General features: G+C 61.4%; 7 protein-coding genes across 7 annotated transcripts; 4 read left to right on the top strand and 3 right to left on the bottom strand.

Moving 5' to 3' along the window:
• Window positions 1-284: 284 nt before the first annotated feature.
• VTJ83DRAFT_7394 (uncharacterized protein) lies at window positions 285-1,099 on the top strand (the record flags this gene model as incomplete). Its single annotated transcript, XM_071014211.1, has 5 exons — window positions 285-295; window positions 372-405; window positions 478-595; window positions 676-950; window positions 1,070-1,099. The coding sequence occupies 5 exons, from the start codon at window positions 285-287 to the stop codon at window positions 1,097-1,099; spliced, it is 468 nt and encodes a 155-aa protein (XP_070863611.1).
• Window positions 1,100-2,828: 1,729 nt separating this feature from the next.
• Window positions 2,829-4,087, top strand: VTJ83DRAFT_7393 (uncharacterized protein; the record flags this gene model as incomplete). The annotated part of the gene is made up of 2 exons (XM_071014210.1): window positions 2,829-2,834; window positions 2,912-4,087. The coding sequence occupies 2 exons, from the start codon at window positions 2,829-2,831 to the stop codon at window positions 4,085-4,087; spliced, it is 1,182 nt and encodes a 393-aa protein (XP_070863610.1).
• A 1,262-nt stretch (window positions 4,088-5,349) lies between these two features.
• VTJ83DRAFT_7392 (uncharacterized protein) lies at window positions 5,350-7,235 on the bottom strand (the record flags this gene model as incomplete). The annotated part of the gene is made up of 6 exons (XM_071014209.1): window positions 5,350-5,708; window positions 5,795-6,055; window positions 6,122-6,413; window positions 6,491-6,564; window positions 6,645-6,954; window positions 7,200-7,235. The coding sequence occupies 6 exons, from the start codon at window positions 7,233-7,235 to the stop codon at window positions 5,350-5,352; spliced, it is 1,332 nt and encodes a 443-aa protein (XP_070863609.1).
• Window positions 7,236-13,713: 6,478 nt separating this feature from the next.
• VTJ83DRAFT_7391 (uncharacterized protein) lies at window positions 13,714-14,736 on the top strand (the record flags this gene model as incomplete). Its single annotated transcript, XM_071014208.1, has 3 exons — window positions 13,714-13,909; window positions 14,038-14,191; window positions 14,445-14,736. The coding sequence occupies 3 exons, from the start codon at window positions 13,714-13,716 to the stop codon at window positions 14,734-14,736; spliced, it is 642 nt and encodes a 213-aa protein (XP_070863608.1).
• A 1,549-nt stretch (window positions 14,737-16,285) lies between these two features.
• Window positions 16,286-17,116, top strand: VTJ83DRAFT_7390 (uncharacterized protein; the record flags this gene model as incomplete). The annotated part of the gene is made up of 1 exon (XM_071014207.1): window positions 16,286-17,116. The coding sequence occupies one exon, from the start codon at window positions 16,286-16,288 to the stop codon at window positions 17,114-17,116; it is 831 nt and encodes a 276-aa protein (XP_070863607.1).
• Window positions 17,117-17,682: 566 nt separating this feature from the next.
• VTJ83DRAFT_7389 (uncharacterized protein) lies at window positions 17,683-20,471 on the bottom strand (the record flags this gene model as incomplete). Its single annotated transcript, XM_071014205.1, has 2 exons — window positions 17,683-20,037; window positions 20,109-20,471. 2 exons carry the CDS (start codon window positions 20,469-20,471, stop codon window positions 17,683-17,685), a joined length of 2,718 nt encoding a protein of 905 aa, XP_070863606.1.
• A 986-nt stretch (window positions 20,472-21,457) lies between these two features.
• VTJ83DRAFT_7388 (uncharacterized protein) lies at window positions 21,458-24,283 on the bottom strand (the record flags this gene model as incomplete). Its single annotated transcript, XM_071014204.1, has 1 exon — window positions 21,458-24,283. The coding sequence occupies one exon, from the start codon at window positions 24,281-24,283 to the stop codon at window positions 21,458-21,460; it is 2,826 nt and encodes a 941-aa protein (XP_070863605.1).
• Window positions 24,284-24,730: the final 447 nt, after the last annotated feature.

Below are 24,730 nucleotides of genomic sequence, written 5' to 3'. Positions count from 1 at the left end.
GGTTGGGGCCCGTGCGTCTTCCCCCCGTCAACCCTGCGCTGACAGGTTCCCATTGTTCCCCAGGCCTTTCTCTCTGTCTCTGTCTCTCTCTCTCTCTCTCTCTTGGGTCTCAATGTCTCGCTCCAAGGCCCACCACGTTACCTAACTAGGTGCTTGGCAAACCTCGTGGCCGACCCTGGAACTGATCGCGCGGAAATTACCACCGCATCTTCCGACATCAAGACCGCTTCCCACACCTGAACCACCCGACTCTCCATTGCCCCGTGAAGCACAAGAGCTTCACCATGGCCATCAAGTACGCCCATTCGCGATTCCTTTTCGTTGGCACCGTCTTTGGGGCGGGAGAGGGGGGCTAACCCTGTGTCGTTCAGCTATCTGATCCTGCTCTCTCGTCAGGGCAAAGTGGTCGGTATCCCCGTGGCGATCCTCCCCCCCCCCCCCATCATCGCCTCGACTACGTAGCTGACAGCATCCCAGCGTCTAGCAAAATGGTTCACGACGCTGTCGCCAAAGGAGAAGGCCAAGATTGTCAAGGATGTGTCGCAGCTCGTCCTGGCCAGGCGAACCCGCATGTGCAACTTCCTCGAGTATAAGGGTGAGCATCCTTTCCATGCCCACCCTCCCGCACCCAGCAGCCATCCCAGTGGGTCCCGTCTCGGGCTGACGCGCTTCTAGACACCAAGATTGTCTACCGACGATACGCCTCTTTGTTCTTCATCGCCGGCTGCAGCTCCGAGGACAACGAGCTCATCACCCTCGAAATCATCCACCGATACGTCGAGCAGATGGACAAGTACTACGGCAACGTCTGCGAGCTCGACATCATCTTCTCCTTCACCAAAGCATACTACATCCTGGACGAGCTCCTGCTGGCAGGAGAGCTGCAGGAGAGCAGCAAGAAGAACGTGCTGCGGTGCATCTCGCAGCAAGATGCCCTGGAAGACATGGAGGTGGGTGGTTCCGTCCCTTCTTCTAGGACTCTCACCTTTCCCCTTGCTGCACAGGCCTGGAACAATTACCGGCGCGTCAAATGGATGGCTGGCGCTGACACGGCGTCTTTCTCCCTCAGGTCGAGGACGAGGTCACAAAGATCATGTAGAGAAGCAACCCTACCGCGTGGAACACACCTCCTCCCCCTTTTCTCTCCCTCTTCTCGTCTTCCACGGCGAGTGACACGTCGGACGCCATGACGCAACGTGGTGGCTCAATGCGATCAAAGTGACTGAGATGGCTTATTAACGCGAACGATCCAGGAGACCAAGGAGGTCGTGGAGAGGCTCAAGCAGACCGGATTCATGTGAGCTTTGCGACCCTTGGCAGGATCCCCCTTTCGAAGACGAGATGAGACGAGACGATACGAGGAGACGAGGAGACGAGGAGACGAGGCGATGGGTGACACGTACGGGACAACCACCATTTCCCAGGTTCAAGCGAGGCGTTACGGGCGTACAGGCACAACACACACACATACACACACACACACACACACACGGGGTCGGTCGGATTTACCCCTATTATGGTCGGCATGGTCAACACATGGTGGTCTACAGGGTCAGCATGACGGCGCAGCCCCTTGGGCAGGTGTGGGGATGGAGATTAGACTACAGTTACCCATCAGGAGGGAGCAAACTCCCTTTCGCAAAATTCACAGAATTAGGACATGGGCATTGTAGATGCTTCCTGCCTGTGCTTGAGCCAAGGCGCGCGCTTTGGCGCTGTGTAACACCGTTGACGGCCACAATGTCGTTGGGCGCGTGGCCAGCCTCAGGGCCAGAGACAGGACAAGACGCGCCCCCTATTTCCTATTTCGCTGTCTCGCCCTTTCAAGCCGAAAGCCCAAGAACCACGCCTCCACCTCCCCAGCTCGAGTCCAACGCCAAATCCCCGGCCGCAGAACAACCATGTGGTTCAACATGACGATTCCGAGCTCGACTTCATCAACCACGTGCGGAGGAAGGGTCGGCGCTGGGACCTGGCAGGCCATCCCCGTGGGTCCTGCAGGCCGCATCATTCGTTCTCATCAGGCGGGTCCCGTCTGCTGTGTCGCCACCCACGAGCGCGCCCAGCCGATCGCCTTCTGCCCGGAAACCGACTTTCCCCGGAACCGGGATTGCTTACGTTACGGCTTGTTCGGGCCAAGACCTCCGCGGAACAGAGAAAGCAAAAAACGGCGGCCTCTGCACCGGCAAATCGCAGGCATGATTACGAACGAGAACGTCTAGACGAGGGAGGACAATGCCGGCGTCCCCAGGCCCCGAAAACGTCGGGCCCTGATTCGACACTTTGAGATCTTGTCGTTGCCATAGTGTGGGGCACGCCTGACCTGGATTCCGCCAACGCAGCAGCTTCGCCAAGCGATGTCCCCCCGATTACGTCCCAGCGTCACCCCACGCTGCTGGGTACCCGGTCCTCCATAGGTCATCCCGGTCCCCTTGGGTTCGTGACCCGGGGTGAGTTGCTGGGCTCGAGGGCCTATGAAGCCCCCAGATCTGACACAGTATGAACACATCTGTGATCCTCCCCGCCTGATCTGGCTTCCCCTCCATCGAAACCACCAATCTCCCACCATCGCAGCACCATCGCCGACAGAGACGGCCCTCTTTCACCTCGGCTCTCTTGCGACTTGCCGCCCCTAGGACATCAGCGCCAGACCAATCGTCACGGCGCCTTGGATCTATCTGCCTTTCTCCCCTTCAACCGCTCCGCCATTCCAAGGCAACCCCCCCTTCTGCTGCCTGCCAGCTGCGCCCACGGACGACGCGCGCATTCCAACCCAAAACCTCAACCGTCGACGTCGACCAGCGACTTTTGCTGCTGAGCGTTCCACGATGAAAGTAAGCAACGGCATCCCCTCTCGCAATCCCCTCCCCCCTCCCCGGGGTCGCCCAGAACTTACATGGATGCGCAATAGTACCTATCACTCCCCGCGTTCGACCTCGTAACGAGCGCCCTCAACTTCGACACGCCCGACTGCCACGTTACGGGCAGCTGCGACCTCTACACCACCAAAGCCGCCGGGTCCGACAAGAAGCTCTACAAAAACATCCAGCAATCCCTCGAATCGCAACATGCCGCCCTCCTCAAGTTCGGCGCGTCGCTGTCGCCGCCGCAGCGCGACTCCATGGCGGCCAGCCTCAACCTCTCGCGCTCGTCGCCGTTCGGCTCGCTCGACGAGGTCGCCAACCGCCGCACCTTTGCCTACCTGATCGCGACGCTCAACGCCTCCCACCCGGACTACGACTTCAGCCAGATCCTGCGCCCGGCCGATTTCAAGCGCGAGCGCGTGCTGAAGCGGGTCATGACGCACATCGACAGCACCCTGTCCAGCGTGCGCCCCAACTCGAGCCTCCTCGACGCCAGCTTCGCGGCCGTCCCAAACAGCTACCCTCCCCCGGCGGGGAGCCACAGGAAGCCGTCCGACGACTTCAACACGGGCGTCTCGCCCGCCCCGGCCTGGGGCCCCCACATGTGGGCCGCCGTCGACAAGGAGATGCGCCTCAAGGACTGCACCGTCTTCTCGTACCAGCCCGCCGACGACCCCTTTGACGAGGAGGAGGGCGCCATCTGGGCGCTGCACTACTTCTTCTTCAACAAGGCCCTCAAGCGCGTGTGCTACATGTACGTGCGCGGCGTGCCCGTCATGTCGCACAGCCCCAGGGTCCCGGCGCACATGGCCATGGCGGGGCGCTCACGGTCCAGCTTTTCCGCCGCCATGGACGACGGCGACGACGGCGACGACGTCTTTGGCGGCGCCAACAAGCGCGCCCGGTACTGGCTCGGCGACCGCTTCGCCGAGCGGCTGACCATGGGGAGCGACGACGAGATGGACGACGGGCTGATATGGAACCGCGATGCCGACGGGGACGTGGTGACGTGCCCGTGGGTCGTGGGCGACGACGTCGAGGAGGAGGATGCCGAGTGCGACCTGGAAGACGAGGAGGAAGAGGAGGAGGAGGAGGAAGAGGACATGGATGACGATGTCATGGCAAAGGCGGATTGGAAGGGCAACGGCAGGAGGAGAAGCTCGACGAGCGAGGTCAGGGGCGTGAGCGAGGACATTGCGGCCAGGATGGAGATTGACGTTTGAGCTGGAGAGAGAGAGAGAGGTGACGAGCGGGGTTGGCCTTTCTCCCCCTCTGTTACTTGCATCTTCTTCTTCTTCCGCTCTCGTTTCCAGCCTTGTCTCTTCTCTCTTCCCCTTTCCCCTGCCCGCGGCCGCGGTGGCGGGGGGTCCATGATTCGGCGTCCTTCTTCCGACCCTTCTTCCCACCCTCCTTTTTTTTTCACGACCCTGGGGTATGACGCCGCTAGTTTTCCTGCGTGGTTTGGTTTTTATTGTCTTGTGTTGTTTCCTGGCTCATGACTTTTTTTTCCCTTTTTTTTTGTTAGTCTACGTGGGGTGTCGAACTCGTCTTGTTTGGTTTTGCAGCGCGGAATGGATGGGGTGGGTTTTTTTTTTTTTTTCTTTTCTCCGTGGGTAGGCAGGACAAGGCCTTGATGGGATCGGGGAGCATAACCGGCGGCAGGGTCCACGAATGGGCTTGGTTCAACATTTGGTATCGCGTCAGGATGGATGGATGGATGGATGGACGGGAGTTTTGGGTGGCCCGGCGGAAGGCCAGGGTAACCGGTCGGGTCGGTCGTTGCGTAGTTGTTGGAGGCGGCCTCGTTTTCTGTCTCTTTTTTTTGGTGGCACCGGTAAACAGGCAAGCGGATGGGCGGCTGGCTGGCTGGCTGGTGGGTTGGTGGGTGGGTTGTTGGGTTGGGCTGGGCTGGGTCATGTCGTCGGGATCGGTCTTTTACGAACCCCGCGAGACTGCCACGCAACGCAGAAGTTCTGCAATGATTTGAAATAACTAGCTAATGTCATGGATGATCTTTCACTCCTTCTTCGGCTCTCCTGACCCGACCGTTCCGTGATCCCCAGGTGTTTCCCTCGCAAGATTCTTCCATGCTCCAGCCCTACCTCATCTGAACCTGGCCGCCACATTGCCCATCCATCCCAATACGGTTCTCAGAGGCTGACTGGCAACGGAACCTACTGATCTATCAACCATACAACAACATCACAAGGACTCGGAAAGGCCTCAGGGCGTAAAGGAGGAGGGGAGGGAGGGAGGGTATCGGATGGTCATCATGCTGGTTTCCACGGAAAGGCTGGTATAAAAGAGAAAAGAGAAAAACACCACGGGGAAAACAAAAAAGAACGTCTCATGTCTCGGACTGCAACTCCAACATCCATACCGTGCCCCTACCCTTCCGTCCGTCCATCCGTCCATCCCACCCGGAGAGCCATGCCGCCATTTGCATGCATTGCATTGTTTGTCGTTGACTGCATCACCCATCAAATCATGCATCCTTCTTGGCACCGCCATCTCCATCCCCCTTGGTCTCCTTCGCGCCAGCAGCCGGTTTCTCTTCCGACTTTTCTGTGCCGGCTTGTGTTTTCTCGGCCTCAACCTCGCCCACCAGGGTCGTGGACGACGACGCCCTGGACACCTGGCGGGCAAGGTCGTTGTCCTCCTCCGAGTTGTCAAACATCTCGGTGTCGTCCGAGTCGGTGAGGACCTCGGTGCCGTCGCCGAGAAAGATGATGCGACCCCTGTAGCCGCCGATGCCGAACGTCTTGACGTTCTTTTGGTCGTCAAGGTCGTAGCCGCTGTCGGAGTCGTCAAAGTTATGGTGGACGCCGGGGCCGCGGAACTCGGCTGATGGGACGAAGAGAGGTCAGCTGCTGAAACAGAGCGGGATGGCCGGTTCGCCGTAGGTGGGGCGGGGGCGGGTTCTATCTTACCGTACTCGGGCGGCGCGCAAGGCCCATCGCCAGCGGCAACCCGTCTGGCAATCTCCTCATACCACTCCTCCTTGGTCCGCCCCTTGAGGAAGCCAACGATGATCATGGTCATGTTATCGCAGCCAACGCCACCCGTCTCCGAGTTGGAGGCCAGGCAGTTGTCCATCATGTTCTCGCAGATCTTGTCGAGCTCCTGCTTCGCAGCGATGCCGCGCCTGACAAACTCGATCACGGCCTGTGACGATTGGCAGTCCCAGATACCTGCACGAAGGGTTCCGTCAGCCGAGAGCGTCCAAGGGGCTTGGATTGCGCCATGTTTCAACCCACCGTCGCAAGCAATGACGAGGAACTCGTCGTCGTCGGTCATATCGTGGACAACCACGTCGGGATAGGCCGTAACAATCTGTTGCTCCGGGCCCAGGTCGGCGCTCTTCTTGAACTCGAAATCGCCGATGGCTCGCGAGAGGGCGAGGTTTCCGTTGACGCGACCAAAGTCGACGAAGCCACCCGCGGCCGTGATGCGCGCCTTCTCGCCTTCATTCTGGGGCTTGTGGTCGAACGACAAGGGCTTAGCTCTGCCCTTCACACCCAGCACGCTCCTTGAATCACCGGCGTTGGCCTGCAGATATGCGTGGGTTCGCGTTAGCCCGGGTGTTGTTCTGGCGCGGACAGAGGGGGGAGGGGGCCCAAACGCACAATGTAGATCTTGTCGTCAGAAATGAGGCCGACGCAGGCTGTGCATCCCGAAACTTCCTCCTCGTACTTTGGGTCTGGCCACGCAAGCACCGTCAGCTTGTACATGTGCGTCGTCGCGGGGCGAAGAAAACAGGCCAGCTCGCGCTGCTCATACCGCTCAGGATGGCCCGGTCAGTGGCCAGGAAGCCGTCCTTCAGGGCCTGCTCGTAGTTGCCCGCCTTGAACGTCTCCTGCTTCGCGACGATGCGGTGGATGTTGTTGCCGGCAAAAATGGCCACGTTGCTGCCGCCGTGGCCGTCGAAGACGCCGAAGAAGGAGAGCTTGGAGGGATGCTCCTTGGCGGCCTTGGGGTTGTCCTCGAGCAGGTTCAGCACGGCCGTGTGCGCGTCCTCCATGCTTATGCGCCAGCCCTGCATGGCCGACAGGCCGTAGATGAGCCGCTCATCCCCGCCATGCGCTGATGTCTAGATCCAGAAGCGTCGGGTTGGTTAGTTCCTGATCGATCCGACGCACGAAGAGAGAGAGAAAGGAGGGGGGGGGGGCGGAGGAGGGAGGACGCGGCGCGGGGAGGGTTTCGAGCAAAAATCGTCGTCGCGGTCGTCGGCGTCGTCGTTGTCGCGGGTTGCATGAACCCTCGGCAAAGGCGGTAACGAGTGCGTGTTCTTCATGCCAGGGATTTGGTTGCTGATCAAGGCAGGGCAGCACATACCTTCTCGACAACGGGCTCAGAGAGTGTCTGGCCCATGGTGATGCGATGTCGAAATGCAATTCGGCAGCGACGCGGCTACCTGTGGGGATGGAGGGGTGGTTTTTGTTTGGAGGGGGGGAGCCGAGCGGACAAGACAAGGCAGGGCCAGGCAGTGGAGGGCAGGCAACGAAATGCGCGTCCCAAAGAAACCTGGATAGGGAATCGAATTTTTTTTCCCTGGGCGGCCGCTAAGCTGAGGTCCGTGTGTGTGTGTGTGTGTGTGTGTGTGTGTTCCAGGCTAAGGTAGCTCGCGGGTGGATGACGGGAATGGTGTTGGACCGACTTGGCCAGGGCTGTTGGGGCTCGAAAGAGAGAGCGAGAGAGAGAGAGAGCGAGTGCGCGTGTGTGTCAGGTGAAGGACAACCTACCCGGAAGGGATGGGCGCAGGGCTGTCTGTCGTTGGACTGCGTGGAGCGCAGGTAGGTCGGGGAGGTAGGTAGGTAGGTAGGTAGGTAGGTAGCAACCCCGCCGTAGAGGTTGAAAATTCTCTTTTACCTCTCCTGCTTGCGTCGTTGCTAGCACTAGAACCCGGACCCAGGCCAGCCGTGGAGGGCAGATCGGGTTGCCAGACGAGGATGTGTGGTTTTTGGGAGCACAGCGGCGGGGGGTGGGGAGGGTGGCCCAGGCAGAGCGGGGTTTGCTTCGTTCCATCTGCGGGAGGCAGTCGGTAGGTGCGGGTCCACCTACCAGTGTGGAAGCGGGCGCTGCCTGGGGCGACCTGAGTTTGCTTGTGGCAGCTGACGAGCAAGGCGCACGCGCCAATTTCCCAAGAAAGGACCCCGTGGATGGAACCCTCGGGCCCTGGAAGCCGCGCCGCGGGCGGGATGCATGCCTTGAGGTATCCACCAGAGGGAAGTGAGCCCAGCCCAGCGCCGTACGGTGGTGCAGTCATCGAGGTACGCAGTACACCTCAGTCCAGCCTACGTAGGTAGCCGTCACGTTGCCATCCAACAAGGTACCCGACCGACGTCCAAGGCGGATGCGGGCAACGGCCACCTCAGAAACCGGGAACCTATAATAGAACCTAACCAGGAACTTGGTTCAGCATCGAGTTGCCGCCCGGGAACGCCGGCTCCAGCTGCCCTGCCAGCTGTTCCATCTCTGATTCAAAGACCACGTTCAGGGAGCGAGGCTCTGTCTTCCCGTCCCTCCCCGCCCGTCCATCCCCTTGGCTTCAACATTCGGTGACTCGCACCCTGCGCCTTTGTTGGCTGAGCTGCAGGCAACCCTCCCCCCCCCCCTGGTCCCAGGCTAGCAGACCTCTTGCAGGTCGTGCCCTGCATCCGAAGCTGTTGTTGAGATGCCAACGGACGCGTGGAGACAATGGCGCCACGGGGAGATGGCGCCGGATGCATGAGGGGACGAGTGAAAAGCGCGATTCCCCCTGGCTTGATATCCCATGGATGCCTAGCTCCCTTTCTTAGGGTCCTGTAGCCAAGCTCCGGAACAGGTCGCCATGCGTCTCGCGCGGAAGCTTAGGTTCTCAGGATCAGGATGGAAGCGGCCAGCCCGGCCTGGTCCTCCTCCGACGATAGGAACTATGGACGTTTCAGCATGGTTGTTGAGGACCAGGCCTGGCCTTGGGAGGAGGAGGAGGAGGAGAAGGAGGGAACAGCCCAAGGCTCACAGGAAGGGCGTAAGCCTGGCCGGTCAACCGCCAAGGCCAAGATCTAGCGCCCTCTCGCCACAAGTCACACCCCATTCCACTATCCTCCCCCCCGTGTGATCGCCGGGCTTCCGGGACGATCCGAGTCCGCCAAGTTCGGGCCCCGGTTTGTTATACCAGGGATTCAAGTCGGGGCGGTCGGGAACAGTCGAGAAAAAAAAAGAAAGGAAAAAAAAAAAAAAACCTCGCGTGTCTGGTTTCTTGCGCGAGGGATCAGTGCCCCGATAACCGAAACTGGGTTGCGTAGTTACCTCATGACATACTTTCTGTCTGCGGGATCCTCCGGAGGACTGTTCGGCCACCCAAGGGCGACGCCGATAAGCGAGCGATAAGGACTGGGTGGATGTCTCGTGCCAGCGGCAACACCAAAAACCCAAGTCTCACCAAAGCCCCAGGACGAGGAACAAGACAAAGACATATGAGACGGTGCTGCGCATTCATTACATCAAGTACCTAGGTATCACATCACAGCCTGCAAAGATCCAGATGTCCCCCCACTCCCCCCACCCACCAACCTCCCCCACAAGATACCTCTCATAAAAACACGGCATAGTCCGACTTACTCCCCTCCGACCTCAGCGACTGAATTCCCGTCACCGTACTCTGGCTCTTCTGCGCCAACCACCCTCTTCCTCCTCCTCCTCCTCCTCCCCCACGAGCACCCATCATCGTCGTCATCGTCGTCCCCGCCCTCCCGTTCCCCGGCAACGACATCCACTTTCTCCCAGATCCGGGCGCAGGAGAAGGGGATGGCCGGATCATAAAGTCGCTGCCGCCGCTGCCGCTCCCCATAATGCCGCTGCTGTCACCGCCGAGCGGTAGGTGCATTCCTTGCGCCGCCGAGGCCGCTCGACGTGGCGCGAGGGGGGATCGAATCGCCGGCGAGGACGACAGAGTTGCTGCTGCGCCATTCTCTTCTTCTTCTTCGAAAGGGAGCATCCCAAGTGAGCCACTTCCAGCAGCAGCGGTGGCAGAAGCGGCGGTGTAGTGTTGGCGACGGCGGCGGAGCAGGATGCTGTCCACGCGCGCGATGGGGGAGGATTCTTGCAAGATGGTCCAGTTTGGTGATTGTGGTTGGCCGTGCCCGCCGTGCTCCTGATTCCCATGTGGATGCTGCTGTGCTGGGTTGTTGAGCGTCAAATACGGCAGCGAAGCCGACTGGCTCAGGCTCGAGACGGTCTGGTCGACCCATTCGGATTCCCCGTCTGCGTTGGTCGGGACGGTGGACCAGGTCGGAGAGGGCCGGAAGGGGTTGTGCTCCGGGATGAGGCTGTTATGGCTGTTGTTTGTAGGCCCGGTGATGGTTGAGCCGGATACCGCGGATACCGGGTCGCTCGCCGCCGGAGGGGCTGATGCTGTTGGATCTGGTCCTCCTTCCGCTGCGCTTGCGCGTGTGCCTGGCCGGCTGGCCGTTGATGGCCGAGCGGCAGTGTTCGGAAGCTCCGGGGAGAGCGGCAGCGGAAGGGGCGACGGCGACGGCATGACCGGCAACGCCTGCGCCGTACCCTCTGGCATATCTGACCCAACCGCCAACACACCTGGCCGTTCGCTCCACCTCTTCATCCCCAGCGCAATCGTCGGCCGACCCAACGGCTTACCCTTGACCCCCTTCAACCATCCCCACGGCCGCTTACCGCTCATCAGCGGGCTGAACGCCCTCTCCCGTCGGCGGACGGACTCCAGATCTGGCGTGGTTCGGGACGAGCCTGGCCGGGCGTCCGCCTCCACAGGCGACGGCGCGGCAGGGTACGTCGCGCACCCTTCGGGTGGCCGGAGCATGGGCACGTTGAGCTCCAGCCTGTCGCGAAACGAGCGCTTGGCGTCGCGGTCGAGCTCGCCCGTGTCGACAAAGTCGCCGATGCTCGTTTCCGTGATGGAACTCAGGGAGCCGCTGAGCTTGGGGCGCGTGCCGGCCCGCGAGGATAACGAGGTCAGCAAGGCCAGCGGGGGCGGCGGGGCGAGGAGGAAGGGCGGAACGGCGGTGCTCGCGCTGGCCTCCTTGGGGGGCTCGATTCTGGTCTCGGGCTGACAGGCGCCTTCGGTTTGCGTCACGGGCGTGCTATGAACTTCGATCTGAGGCTTCTTGGGCCCGAAAAGGTCCTCCGTCGAGAAGCTCTTGCCAAAGCGCTTGGCAAAGTCGGGCAGCGTGGTGGCCAACCCGGGGCTGGGGCTGCTTGCCACGAAGCTGCCCGGTATCGGGCCCGAAATGTCGCGCGTGCGGATGGACCATGTCCGCTTCTCGCGATTCTTGCGCCGGCGGAAACACCAAAAGAGGACAAAGACCGCCGGCGTCAGGAGGAGCAGGAGCGGTAGCAGCACGGCAAGGAGGACGGGGTTGTAGCGGCGTCCGCTTTCGCCTGCGACGGGCTGGTCATCGGTCGAGGGGCCGCTCGCCCGGGTCCCGGAAACGTCGCTTGATGTGCGGTCGTCACCTCCGAGCCCTTGGCCTGCGCGGATGGTAATCGGGAAGGAAAGCGACGCCGTCTCCTTTGAAGTCTCGGATTGGGCGATGATCCTGACGTCGACGGCAGATGCCTTCAGCTCCGCCGGGGCAACGCCCGATAGCGTAAACGTGCTGGGGCTGAACTTGATCCAGGAGCGGGCCGAAGGGGCCTCCATCGAGACGTCCGTGCTCTCCGGGTCGGTGAGGTACGGCCTCAGGTTGAACGCAAACGATTCTCCAGGGGTGATGGTAAGCTTGGGCGTCTTTGCAGTGAAGAGGCCGCCTTGGTCGCCCGGCGTTTGAATCCGAACCGTGACATCGATCGTGTTGCCTTGGTCGTCGCGGAGGGAAACGCTAAAGCTCGTTGGGGTTGCCGTCGCCGGCGGCACGCCCGACAAGCGCAAGGTGGATTCGTCCAGCGAGAGCCACGAGGGCATGTTCCGCACGAAGGCGACGACGACAGACCCTGGAGCGGCTGGCTGGCCGCTCACCTTGACGGCGTGGGCCAGCCCGGCGTAAGACAGGAGGACCCCGGGCGTCGCGTTCAGGACCACGGTGTTCACATCGGCGGCAAGCCGGTGGTTTCCCACAACAATGTCGAGCTCCAGAGCGGCGCCTGCAAAGCCAGCTACGTCGCTCGCGACGAGCCGGAAGGAGAAGCGCTGGGGGGGTTGGACGAGAGCTTCCATGGGCGGCGTACGACCGCTGAAGGAGAGGCTTGCTGGATCAAACAAGATCCACGCCGGGAGTGGCGTGTTGTCGGCCATGGTGGCATAGTAGTAGGTCGGAGTAGAGGAGGTGCCGGAGGTGCTGGAGAAGGTCTTGGGGTCGAGACGGAAGGAGAAGTCCTTGCCTGGGTCCGCCAGCACCGACGACGGCGCGGAGAAGATGCCAAAGCCCGGGGGTTGCTTCTCGAGGGGAATCTCGACCTTCAGCCCCTGGTCTCGCACGATGACCAGAGTCGCCGGCATGCTGGTCGAACCCGAGCCGTCCGAGGCCACGAGCTCCAGGGGCACGCCCGTCACGCGGCCGGGCCCAGCATCGTCCAGGCCTGGCGTGCCAAACAAGCGCCTGGAGGAGCTGTCGATCGAGAGCCACTTGGGTGCGCTGGCCAGCGTGTAGGTGATGGGAGAGTTGGAGGTGAAGGTAGTTGGCGAGAAGACGAACGAGAAAGGCTCACCGATGCTGGCGACGGGAGGAACCTGGGAGTTGATGGGGAACGATGCCACAGGGCTGGCTACGGAGAGCTCGGCGAGGAGCAGGGCCGCAGCCCAAGCTGCCGCTGCCAGGGCTACGATGGCCATGATGGCACAAGCGTCACGGGCTGCCTCTGGTGATGATGCTTGACGGGCGTCTCTGCCCTGCACAGGTGGAAGCGGCAGGAGAGCCAGAGGGCAGGAGGAGAGGCAGCAGCAGCAGCAGCAATACGACGACTGAGAACGAACACGGCCGGAGACTCGATGCACCGGAAGATGTAGTTCTTCAATGAAGCGTCACGGAATCCTCAAGGGCTGGCTGGCCACGGTACGCGACACGCCGTCTGCCCTTGCATAGCTGCCTTCGCGGTCACGTCTATGCTACCAACCTCTCCAGGGAACCCGCCAGCCATTCACCACGGGCCCTAAATTCCCCGTAGACATGGCCACGCGAGGCAGCGGGAGAGGGCGGCAGGGTACTGTAGCAGGCGTATCATAGGAAGACAGGGCTGGATGGATGCGTGGTCATGGGCATTCCAGTCAGAGGCCGGTAATGAGGTTGGGAGCAGGCAAGCATGAAGAATGTCTCAGGGGGACGGCCTCCCTGTCGCCGGGTTACGCCTGGAAGGATGCAGCGGAATTCTTCAATAAAAGTCACTCCTTCAGTATCATGGAGAGGGCAGATCATCTTGGGATTCTACAAGCTGTCCGATAGAGGTATCGGGTGTTGAGTTAGGCTATTGCGCGGATGATGAAGTGCCAGACACCGCTGGTTGTTTCGGGGAGGAAATGGGCGACGGAGATGGCTACGGAGAAGTCAGGGATATCAGTTTTCTATTTCTTTCTTTCTTTCCTTTTTTACCCTCTTCTTTTCGTTTCTTTCTTTCTTGCATTGCATGTAAGATGAATCAGAGCGGAAGGCGGGGTGGAGTGGAGGCGATGTTGACGATGGTTCGGAAGGCGCGCAGTGGTGGTTTGGTGGAGCAGATTGGATGGCAATCGCAAAGCCCGGCACTCCAAAATTTCCGCTCATCCATTCCTCCATCTCACTCAACCGCTCAAGATATCATCAGCCCGGCCCGAGTGCTCCCTTCACTACCTGGCGAAAACAATCCAACATGAACGACAGGGAAGGATCGTCGTCGCCCGAATTTTCGCCGCTCGCCTTTGATGAGGACTTGGCCCCTCTTCCAGAATACAAGGCCGCCGGTACCACCGAGGTGGACTTCACGGGGCTTTTGGATACGCCACTCAAACTCCATGAGGATCTCAAGTCGGGATGCGGTGGGCAGCTCTGGCCCGCCGGAATGGCGTTGGCAAAGCATATGCTGCGCTATCACCGAGGGAGAATGCAAACAGCAAGGATGTTGGTGTTACCCCCCCCCCCCCCCTCCCCCCTTTTTTTTGCCGCCCTTCCTCCGTGGGGTGTGTGCGCGGAGGGTTCGAAGTGGTGATGCGGGGCTGACCGAAGTTGCAGACTTGAACTCGGCGCAGGCGGCGGGGTCGTCGGGCTCACCGTCGCAAAGGGATGCCCAAGCATTCAGCATCCGCTCTACATTACCGACATGGTGGAAATGGAGTCCCTGATGCAGCACAACATCTCATTGAATGGGCTAGATGACCGCGTTCGAGCGAGGATACTCAACTGGTAAGTTGGCAATGTGGTTCAACACAAGTGGTCGCTCCACCTCATGACTCCTCCCCCCCCCCCCCCCCCCCCCCACACACACACACAACACGCAGGAGCTCCATCTCTCCATCTGCCATTCTGCGATGCGCGACGTATATGCCTACTTCCATGACGGCACGATCTTCCGGCCTCATAGCAGTTTGTCAGGTCTTTCTGATCAGACAGCCGACTGCTGGAAAGATTTGGCTTGTTCTGACCGCGAGATGTATAGGGGCGAGCCGCTCTCACAGGAAATTATCGACTTCAAGCCCGACATCATTCTCGCCGCGGATTGCGTCTACTTCGAGCCGGCGTTCCCGCTGTTGATGCAGACGTTGCAGGAGCTGTTCGCACTCGTTCCAACCGCGACCGTCTTCTTCTGCTTCAAAAAGCGGAGACGGGCCGACATGCAGTTCCTCAAAGCTGCAAAGAAGGCGTTTACCGTGGTTGAGGTCCATGACGACGACCGGCCCATCTTCAGCAGGGACAACTTGTTCCTCTTTACGTTTACCCGCAAGTCATGACCCGAATCCAATCACCTGCACCAGCTGGTTTCTCCCAACATGCTTGCTGGACCGAATTGCGTAGAGGCGAATAGGAAGGATCTACAGTAGCTTTTGTTCAGCCCCCACCGACGTTGCTTGCAACCATCCCCAGCACTGCCGACCAGAGGTCGAAACGAAACAACCCGTGTTTGCCGATCGAAACAGGAGCCGGGAACGCCAACCCCACTACTCCGTCGATTTCAGCCCTACCTCGGGATCTCCGCATTTGCAGCCCCTACGTAGCAAGACGAAAATGGAGCGTGTACCTGATGCCGTTCAACGTCGGAGCCAGAATGTGGGCATGTCAGGGAAGCCACAGCCATCGGGTTCGTGGGAGACGCCGGTGAGAATTGCCGGGGAATTCCCAACGTCAGACTCGCGCAGCTCACCGGTGCACAAGCCGTCTGCCTCTCAAATGAGGGCTGACGCTGACATGGGGGGAAGGGAGGACAGTGCCTGAACCCCCTTGTCCAGTCGTGCGGCACCGTTCCGGGTGTTCCTCAGACCCGAAGAGATGAGAAAAGTTTTTTTTTTTTTTTTAATGTTGATTTTTTCCCCCTTCGCCACCAATTCTAGACCGACTTCTGGTCACCATCGGGACGCTCTGCCGAAGGATTGGGCATCGGGAGTCGGGGAGTGCATTTCCACTTTGCTCTCCACACAAGCCGCCACTTGTTCCGCCACTTTGTTCCATCACCCTGTCGCCGCCCAAGATTGCATGAAGGGGGCCTGGAAAGCGGTTCGCCGGTGGGTTGAACCAGTGGATCGCGTCAACGTGGCTCGCGACTCGCTGTCTCGCCCGTTGCCCATTGGCCGGGCTGGTTTCCACTTTGCACTGCGGTTGGCTCCCCGTTCCTGGATTGACAGGGATGCATCGCCGCAATTCTTCATTGTGCCTTGCATGCCGCTGCAAGGAACAGGGCAAATTTTGATGACACCCAGGATGGGGGTCTTAACCACAAGTCAGGGGGGGCTACAAGGCTTTGCCGCCAAGACTGTTTGGAAATTACCTCTGGATCGGCGGGCGAGAGGCGGTCGCCAGGGGGGATTGGCTAATATCCCGCCGGAACTCCGAAGTACCAAAGAGGAGCCCTTCATTAGTGTGTTATGGTGCGAGACGGGCTGGCGCGGGCCCGGGAGCTGTGCCTCACCAGTCTAGCCCGTCACCCTGGTCCCCCCAGCTCACTCTCGCTTCGCTGGTATCCCGGGTGCCTGGCCTGTTTTAAAACCCCAACCAAGGCCCTCATCCTCCCTGCGTTCTTTTCTGGTTATGCACGCTCCTTGTTTGCTTCTTTGCGAAGATCACATTCATTCCTTTCTCCATCTGGCTCAGTGAGCCCGTCCTTCCTTTACCACACCCAAACCGAGCTACCCACAAGCGAGACATCTTGTCTTCTAGAAGCACAGAGGGTTTCGATCATTTGCCCCTGTCTTACACATCCACACATAAACAAACATACATACATACCCGCCTAGCGGCCTGCGACACTCCTTCCTGCGAACCCACCGGCCCCGGAACTTTACCACCATGAAGTCTGTTGTTCTCGTCGCTAGCGTGCTGGCTTCGCTCGCCGCCGCCCAGCCGCACGGCCACGGCCACGGCCACGGCCTGTTCCACCGCAAGAGGCAGCTTGATCGCCACAACAAGCGCGAGGTGGTGACCACCTGGGTTACCGAGACCGTCTACAAGACGGTCGTCGCCCTTGTCGACGACAGCACCACCGAGATCATCGAGACCAGCACCGAGCCCACCGTGGCCGTCACCACCGAGGCCGTCACCACCCCCGAGGCTAAGCCGCACGTCTTCATCGAGACCCCCGAGCCGGCCCCGGCACCCACCAGCACCGAAACCCCCCCGGCGGCTGCTGCGGCGCCGCCCCCGCCGCCTCCTCCTCCCGCCCCGCCCGTCGAGGAGCCTTCCCCGTCCCCGCCTCCGCCACCTCCTCCGGCTCCTCCGGCCCCTCCGGCCCCTCCCGTCGAGCAGCCTGCCCCGCCTGTTGAGAAGCCGTCGCCGCCCGCCGACAACAACACCGGCAGCCCTGGCGGCGAGGTTCACACGGGCGACATGACCTACTTCGCTCTCGGCCTCGGATCGTGCGGCATCGACGACAGCGGCAAGGACAACACGGACAACATTGTGGCCGTTTCTGCGCAGCTCATGGGCCCGCTGTCCAACAGCAACCCCTACTGCGGCAAGACCATCTCGATCCGCGCCAACGGCAAGACCATCCAGGCCGTGGTGCACGACAAGTGCCCCGGCTGCGCCTATGGGGACATTGACGCGTCCGAGAAGATGTTCAAGGAGCTGTTTGGTACCTTGGATGTCGGCCGCGCCAAGATTGAGTGGTGGTTCAACTAAAGCGCCCCAAGAGGGACAACAAAGAGGCGCGCATCGCGGCGCAGCCATCGTGGACTCTTGCTCCCGCTGGGGGGAAAGAAAGAGAGAGACATGCAGTGTGTAGCCGGTTGGTCTTTGGATGACCGGTATGACGACTTTTGATGCCCCAGTTTTCGCTTCTTTTCCTTGGCTCCCGTCGGCAGACTGGGACGCGTGAGGCTTATACCCCCTTGTTTTTGGAACACACAGCACATGGATATGCCCAAACGAGGCAGGAAACCAACATACCCCCTTTGGAGTTGGCAGTGTTCAAGATTGGCTGAGGCATGACGACAAAGGGACACGGCGGGGAGATGGGTTGGCTTTGGTGCGGATAGACTTTGGCTTTCTTGTACATATTTTGTTTTCTTGTTGGGGAATGACACCCCCGGTTTCAAGCTGGGGAAATCATGAAAATGAAACCCTTGTCCCGTGTGCTCTCTCTGAGCCCTTTCTCTCTCTCTCTCTTTGTGTGTGTGAGTGTTATGTGTATGTGTGTGTGTCATTCATCGCTCATCCAACCCTCCACAAAGAAACCTCCTACATCCTCACCGATTCAAGCTCAACAAACCCTCGATATACCTCCGCGTATCAACCCCGATCCCCTGCGCCAACCGGCTCGCTCCATCCGCCCATCCGCCACCGCCACCGCCTCCACCACCGCCGCCACCGGCACTTCCACTCGCGCTGCTCGCGCCTCCATACGACCCGCTCGCTCCCCTTGCGCCGCCGCCGGCACCGCCAGGCTCCCGATCGCTCGCCCGCCGGACCAGGAAGATCTCCTTCCCCGCGGCCGGCGTCTCCCCCTCCCCCTCCCCCTCCCTCTCCCCCGCACAAGAGCCATCGTCATCTCCCTGCCGACCCACCTCGAGGTCGCCCGCCCCGCTACCCCTCAGCTCGGCCGCGTCCGACCCCCCGTCTCCACCCTCGGCGGCGGAGGAGGAAGAAGAAGAACAAGACAAAGGGGATGAGGAGGGCAAGGGGGACGAGGGGTCCGTGACGCGGCTCCAAACGACCCACCACCCGCGGCTCGTCTTGCACGTCTTCTCCACGGCGGCGCGGTCGGCCCGCGCGGCGGCGAGCGTGGAGAGGATCTGGGCGTGGGTGCCGAGGGCTTCGGCGCGCGTCCAGGGGGGGCAGGGGGTTCTCGCTGGCGTCGTTGTCGCTGCCGCCTGCTTGGAAGCGCCGGCGCCGGCCGGGTCGGCGGGCGGGAGGATCGGCTCGGGGATGTTGGGGATGGTGGAGTGGATCGTCAGCGAGCGGGCGTCGAAGACGAGGTCGTAGATGTCGGACGCGGACCTGGCGGCGTCCGGGTTGTCTGCGCCACCGCTAGCGCTGGGCCTTTCGGGTCGGTAGGCGGTCGAGGCGAGAAGGAGTTTGTGCAGCGTGCTGAGCTGGATGTGGAGGGATTGCGCCAGTTCTGGCCAAGGAGGAAGGGAGGCGGCGGGGTCGAAGAGGAGGATGCAGATGAAGGGCTTGTGGACGTAGATGACAGGGTGGAGGGCGGTCGGGGTTGGTTTTGTTGTTGATGTTGTTGTCGTTGTTGGATCGCAAGGTGAGGCGACGCCGTCAGGCGAAGCGCACGGAGGTTGGAGCTCGACGATGACGGTCCGGGGCCGGGAGGCGGAGTGGACCGGGGCGTCGGGCTGTGCTGGCTCGGCGGTGTCATCCGCGAGCCCAAGGAGAAAGCGGCCGGTGATGGCGTCCCTTTCCGGCTTCGGCGCAGAAGGGTCCTGCGCTGCGTCTGTTGGTGTCGGCGCTTGCTCATCCTTCGACGGGCCTGGCGCGGAACCACCAAGCGACCAATACGTCCCGTAGCCAAGCGTGAGGTAGCTGAGCATCGTGTCCATGCCGCCCGAGCCTGCCGAGTTGTCCAGCGACCTCTCGGCCGATGCCGCATCAGGTGGTTGGCCTGGGCTCGTCGTCTTTTGATCGCTGCTCTTCCTCGCGCCCGCATCATCCGGCGTACCCTGGTCCTTCCCGCCAGCGCCGGCCTCGTTCCCTTTGGAGGACGCATGGTCACCGCCCTTCGGACCTTTTCCTCTCCTCTTTCTCTTGCCCCTCGCCGTCGGGTCAACAACCCCATACGCGCCCTCGCCCCACGCATACACCTCCTCCATCCACCCTACCACGCTCCGCAGCGACCTCCTCGACAACCTCCCCACGCCCGAGAACACCGCGCCGTCCTCCGCGCCCACCTCGTTCCCCATCCCAAGCCACCCTGCATCCCCGTCCCCTCCCCCCCTTCCGTCGCCGCCGCATCCCGGAGAAGAGCCGCCGTACTTGCCCACGACCAAATCCGCCACCCCGATCCCCCCGTCGCGCACCAGCCCCTCGAGCACCTCCCGCTCTCCGCTCCCGCGCTGCTCCTCCCCGACGCCCATCCCCAGCTCCCCGCTCGCGGCGATTTTGATGCCGCCGAGCACGGAGACGGCCGGGTTGCCGTGGAGAAGCACGTGCCAGGTGGACAGGAACGTGTCCCAGTAGCGGGCCAGGATTTCTCGCGGGGAGGGTCGGGGGGTTGGTTCCGTGGTTGCCGCTGCTGTCGTCGTCGTTGTCGAGGACGCCGTCCCGGAGGCGGCGTTGGGGCCGGGGGAGGCGAAGAAGGCTGACAAGGAGGGGGCATGGTGGAGCAGGAAAAGTCTATGCGCGCGTAGGAGATCCTGCAAGAGGAGGAGGGGAGGCTTGACGTCGCGCGTGGAGTACTCGTATTGCGGTTCGGCGGGGAGCTGTCGGAGCGGTTGAGCGGACGGGGAGGAGGAGGAGGGGGAGGAGGAGAAGGAAGAGGAGGCGGATGATGACGGCTTGGCGGTGCCGCCGGTGTTCTTGCCGCCCCGGGAGGATGAGGGTGAGCCGGCAGATGCCTTGGACGGCGGGAGCGGGAGGCGGGTCAGGTCGATGGACTGCTTGTTCGTCAGCGAGCATCCAAGATGAGAGAGGGAGCCGGTCGGAGAACGATAGCGGCAGCGCTTACAGCCAGGATCCACCAGCCCGGTTCCAACTCATGCAACACCACCCTGGACTTCTCGGTGTCGATCGAGTCAACCGGCTTCCCTCCAGAGAAGGTCTTTGCGAACTCGACCATGCCCTGGGCGAGGCCGATCTGGCGGAGGCGCTCGTTGCGCTCCTCCCGAGAGATGTCGGGGTCGGCGACCCCGCGGCCGCCGTCCTTGGTGCTGCGGTGACGGCGTCGCTTGGGACTGGACAAGGTCGCGGCCGAGGCATAGTAGACGATCTGGTCCTCGAGGGTCTCGTCGGTGGTGCCCCAGCCGGGGTTGTAGATGGCTAGGAAGCCGAGCTGAGCGGGGATGATGGAGGACGGTGGGGTGGTGGCCATGGTGATGATGGGGTCGTCTGGTTGACCTGCAAGAGACGTTCTGTATCAATCATGAAGCCTTCTTCATTGGCTTGTTTGTCGGATGCAAGTCGAGCTCATGTCATGACCGCCGCGGCTGATATTCCAACGTTCTTTATCTGATTTTGGAGAAAGAAAAAGTTCAGATGGATTTATTTCATGCCTCCATTACACTGAATCCTGTTTGTATCGTCGGGAGATGTCCAACAACGAGCCGAACTTTGAGCGTCGAAAGAATGTTTCATGTGATGATGGTGTGTTGGAACAAGATGCTGTCATTGAGTGAGTCCCCGCTTTGGACAAGTTCAAGCCGTTTCGGTCCCGTTTGGACCGGTTGGGAACCTGAGATACCGTGTACGATACGGTAACTTACCTGACACCGACACTGGATGGCCATCATCATGCAAGGCAAGAGAGCGAAGAGAGTGCGGTGCGTAGCAAGATCGGATGAACGTGACTACAGCATCCCCCAGCTCTTGAATTCAGATAACAAGTTTAGCTCACGCAACCCGGGAAAAGAAAAAAAAAAAAAAAAAAAAAAAAAAAAAAAAAAAACTGTACAGACGTTCATCATGGTCATTGTGTAGCGTTTACCTTGGGTGAGGTACCTACTACCCTCGATCATCTATCCCGGTATCACGGTACAGTAATGTTACAGACATTGCCCTCCCCCCCCCCCCCCCCCCCCCACAACCGTCCAACACCCCATGCATTCATTAGTTCTACAACATACATCTATCTCCCAGGAGAGATGTGTGCTTTCTTCAGATCAAATCCAGGCCTCTCCGCCCGCATTTCTTCCTCTTCGCTCATCCGGACGAAGCTCATCCCGCCGTCCCGGTACCGATGAGTTTCCCTGGCCACCCGCCGGTTTCCTCCTTGGGGATCTCCTCCTTGTGCCGTGTGCCGCTGCTGCTTGTGCTGCTGCTTGTGCTGCTGCTGGCCTCTCCAGCGCCGGTGGTCTCTCGCTATTCGCGTCTTTCCCCTTCATCGGCGGTGGCATGTCGTCCTCCTTCCTCCTCTTGGTCAGGCATCTCCCGCGTCGTTGCCGCTGCCGTGGGTGTCGATGCCGGCGTGGGGAGCGGCAGTGGGTTTGTGGCAGTGCCTCTTATCGCAGCAGCACCGTCGCCGTCTGCCTTGTCCCTCTGGGCAAGTTCCCGCATCCGCGGCGGCACGGGATCCCGCTTGAACCCTTGCACCGGCCGCTTTTGGAGAGCCAGCTTGACGGGCGCCATCTCGGCAGGCACGCCATCCTGGAAGATCTGCGCGCTGCCGAGCCCCGAGTGTGCGAGCTTGTGCAAGAGCCGGTCGCGTTCCAGGGCTTCCCGGAGATAATCCCCGAGCGGGGTCTTGGGCCTCCAGATATGGGCGGCTCTGGACATTCGATGTTCGTAGGCATCGTAGATGTGTGCGTAGAGGGGCTTCGGAGGCTGTCGGCTGCGGGCTTTCGCCTTTTCTATGAGGCGATGCGTGGAGGCATAGTAGTACTCAATGGCGCCGGGTGCGCCGCTTTCGTCGCGTTCCATCTCGGTTGTCGAGACGACAAGTTCTGGCGCAGAATCGCCGGCCGTAAGAAGGCGCGAGCGCAAGCGCAGCGCGACCGAGTCCTTGGCCTCCTGCGCCTGCCCCCTTGTGGCCGCTTCGAGCCGCAACGTTCCCGGCGTGATGTTGATCTCCTCGTAATTCAGCAGCAGGCTTTCGACAAACTCCAGCCTGCTCATCTTGCACTCGTCCGGGTTCTCCCACAACCCGCTCAGGCGCTTGGTGAGGCGCAGCATCTTGTGCTCCCCCGCAAGGAGCTTGATCCCGCGCCGTCGCATGTCCCAGTTGGTCTGCGCCGTCAGGTGTGCGTACTTCCAGACGGCGCCCAGGAGATGCGGCTTCTTCGTCTTGCGCGCGGCCTCGAAGAGCAGGTGGAGGGTGATGCCGTCGACCAGATGAGGGTAGCCCTCCTTCTCAAACATCTGGAGAAGCTCGATGGCGAGGTCGATCTTCCTCTGAAGCTTGCAGTGCGTGATGGCCGTGTTGAGCGTGATGGTGTTGGGTTTGGCGCGCTGGCTGGCAAACATGAGCTCGAGCAACCGCTTGCAGTCGTCCAGCTTGCTGTACCGGCCCAGGACGTCGAGGTAGCGGTTTGCGGCGCGCGTGTGCAGCGTCCACTCCGGGCCGTACAGCTCGTGCAGGCTGCCCACGAAGGCGTCCACGTCTTGGCCCATCTGGATGGCGCGGTAGATGTCGTGGTCGGCCATCTCAACCGCCACCTCGTTGACCACCTTGGGGTCTGAGAAGTAATTCTTGGCGGCCATGGCCTTCAGGATGTACCGGCGAACGTCCTCGGCCTCGATGATGCGCAAGAAGAGGAGCCACGTCCGCACGTTGGGCTGGTAGCCGCGGAGCACCATGTCGCCGACGAAGCTCTGGAACACGAGCAGGTTCTTGGTCTTGACCGCCGTCTGGGCCATCCGGTTGTACACGTCGGTATCCAGGCGGAGGCCCAGCTCCTTGGCGCGGTCCCGCAGCGCCTCGGCGTCTCGAACGAACGTCGACCCGGCCGCCACCAGGTACTCCAGGGCTCGCTGGAGCGCCGGAACGGATACGGCGGAGGCGGCCGCCGGGTCGTTGAAAACGTCGTGCAGGAGGCGCACCACCGTCTTCTGGTGTGACTGCTGCCGGCCAGGGTACAGATGCCGAGCGAGGCTTCCGTGGGGGCGGCCCATCGTTATCGCCGCGACGTACTGCTGGAAGCTCGACACGGTCCACTCCTTGGGCCGCGGGATGGCGTCCACCCTCTCGTACAGCTTGTACGGACGGCTAGGGATCGGCACCGGATGCCAACGGACAGGGATTTCGGCGAAGGCGGCCTCGGCCTGGCCGGCGGCAGGCGACGGGGTGTTGAGCCTCTCGACCTTGACCAGCTCGGCGAGGGAGTCCTGCGTCGTGTCGGGAGGCGGGGCGCTCTGCTCCTCGGGCGTGCTGGCCTCGGCGGAGGAGTCCTCGGTCCTGTCGTAGATCGCCGACCTGCTCACCTTGACGATCTCGTCGACAGCTGCCACGACGGCGGTGGGCTCTCCGCTGAGCACAACATAGGGCTCGGTGCCCCATCCGTCCTTGAGCGCCCGCTCCTTTGGCGGTGCATCTTCCTCCCCTTTCTCCGTCCGCTGGACCCTGTCGTCCCACGGCCAGGGCGCTCCCCAAGGGCCGGGCGCTGGCCGGTAGAGCGTCATGGTGCATTTTGTCCTCGCCTTGATGTTCCACAGGTTGCTCCTGTGGTCCGAGAGCAGGAGCTCGAGCGCCTTGTTCGAGATGGTAATCCTGACCCCTTCCTCGGGTGGGACGTAGGCGGGGCTGTATCGGATCAGGTAGCGGAGGATGGTGCGCCAGTCCCCCGGCTTGCCTTTTTGCGGCCGCTTCGTTTCGAGCTGGTACTGCTGCTTCAGGATCCGGTGGCTCCTTCGCAGGCTCTCGCGGCTCTCGACCTTGTGAGGATAGGGCGTGTCGGGCCGGAGGACCACGGCGGGGGCCCAGTGGGCTCGGGGGATGCCCCAGTCGCGGTGAGGCCGCACGGGCAGGCGGCTGAGGCGGTCGATCAGAGAGGACGCGGCGCCGGCCGTGGTAGTAGCATGGGCCGGGCTGGCCGAGGAGGGTGTCGCCGGGCGACCGTTGGTACTGCTAGAGGGCGGCCATGGCGTGGCTGAGCTGGCTCGAAGGGAGGGGACCGAGAGCCAGCGGCGGGGTGGTTGGATGCGAACCAGGGTTGAGCACGTCCTCCACGGCAGTGCAGAGCCTAAGGTCATTGCTATGGACAGGGCATGTTTCGTGGTTTTTGTTGTTTGTCGCTTCTTTGGCTGGCTGGGAGGCGGCTCGTCTCTCGGGAGTCGAGGCAAGGAGCCAGCGGCACCGTGTCGGGGGGGGAGGGGGAGGGGGAGAAGGAGGGGGGGTTGGTGGGTGGGTAAGGTAACACTCGTCGTCTGCCGTGTTGGCGTTGACAGCCTTGCGTACAAGTACAGCGCGAATTCAACTTTTTTTTTTTGGATGGATCCCGAAATCTTGTTTTGTCGACGTCGGCCGCAGAGGTTCGCAGTGGATCCCGCGCGCCCCGCAGCGGAAGCCAAGATCGGATTGGAGGGCCCGGGCCTGGGGGACTGTCATGCACGAAAGATAAATACGGTAACTCACGTACCTACTAATATAGTGTACCTAGTGCACTACCTGACCCTAGGGTAAGTATGTGGATAGAATAC

The sequence above is a fragment of the Remersonia thermophila genome, chromosome 7 (assembly GCF_042764415.1).
Source record: "Remersonia thermophila strain ATCC 22073 chromosome 7, whole genome shotgun sequence".
Classification (NCBI taxonomy): Eukaryota; Fungi; Ascomycota; class Sordariomycetes; order Sordariales; family Chaetomiaceae; genus Remersonia; species Remersonia thermophila.
This window is presented reverse-complemented; position numbering and strand designations above follow the sequence as displayed.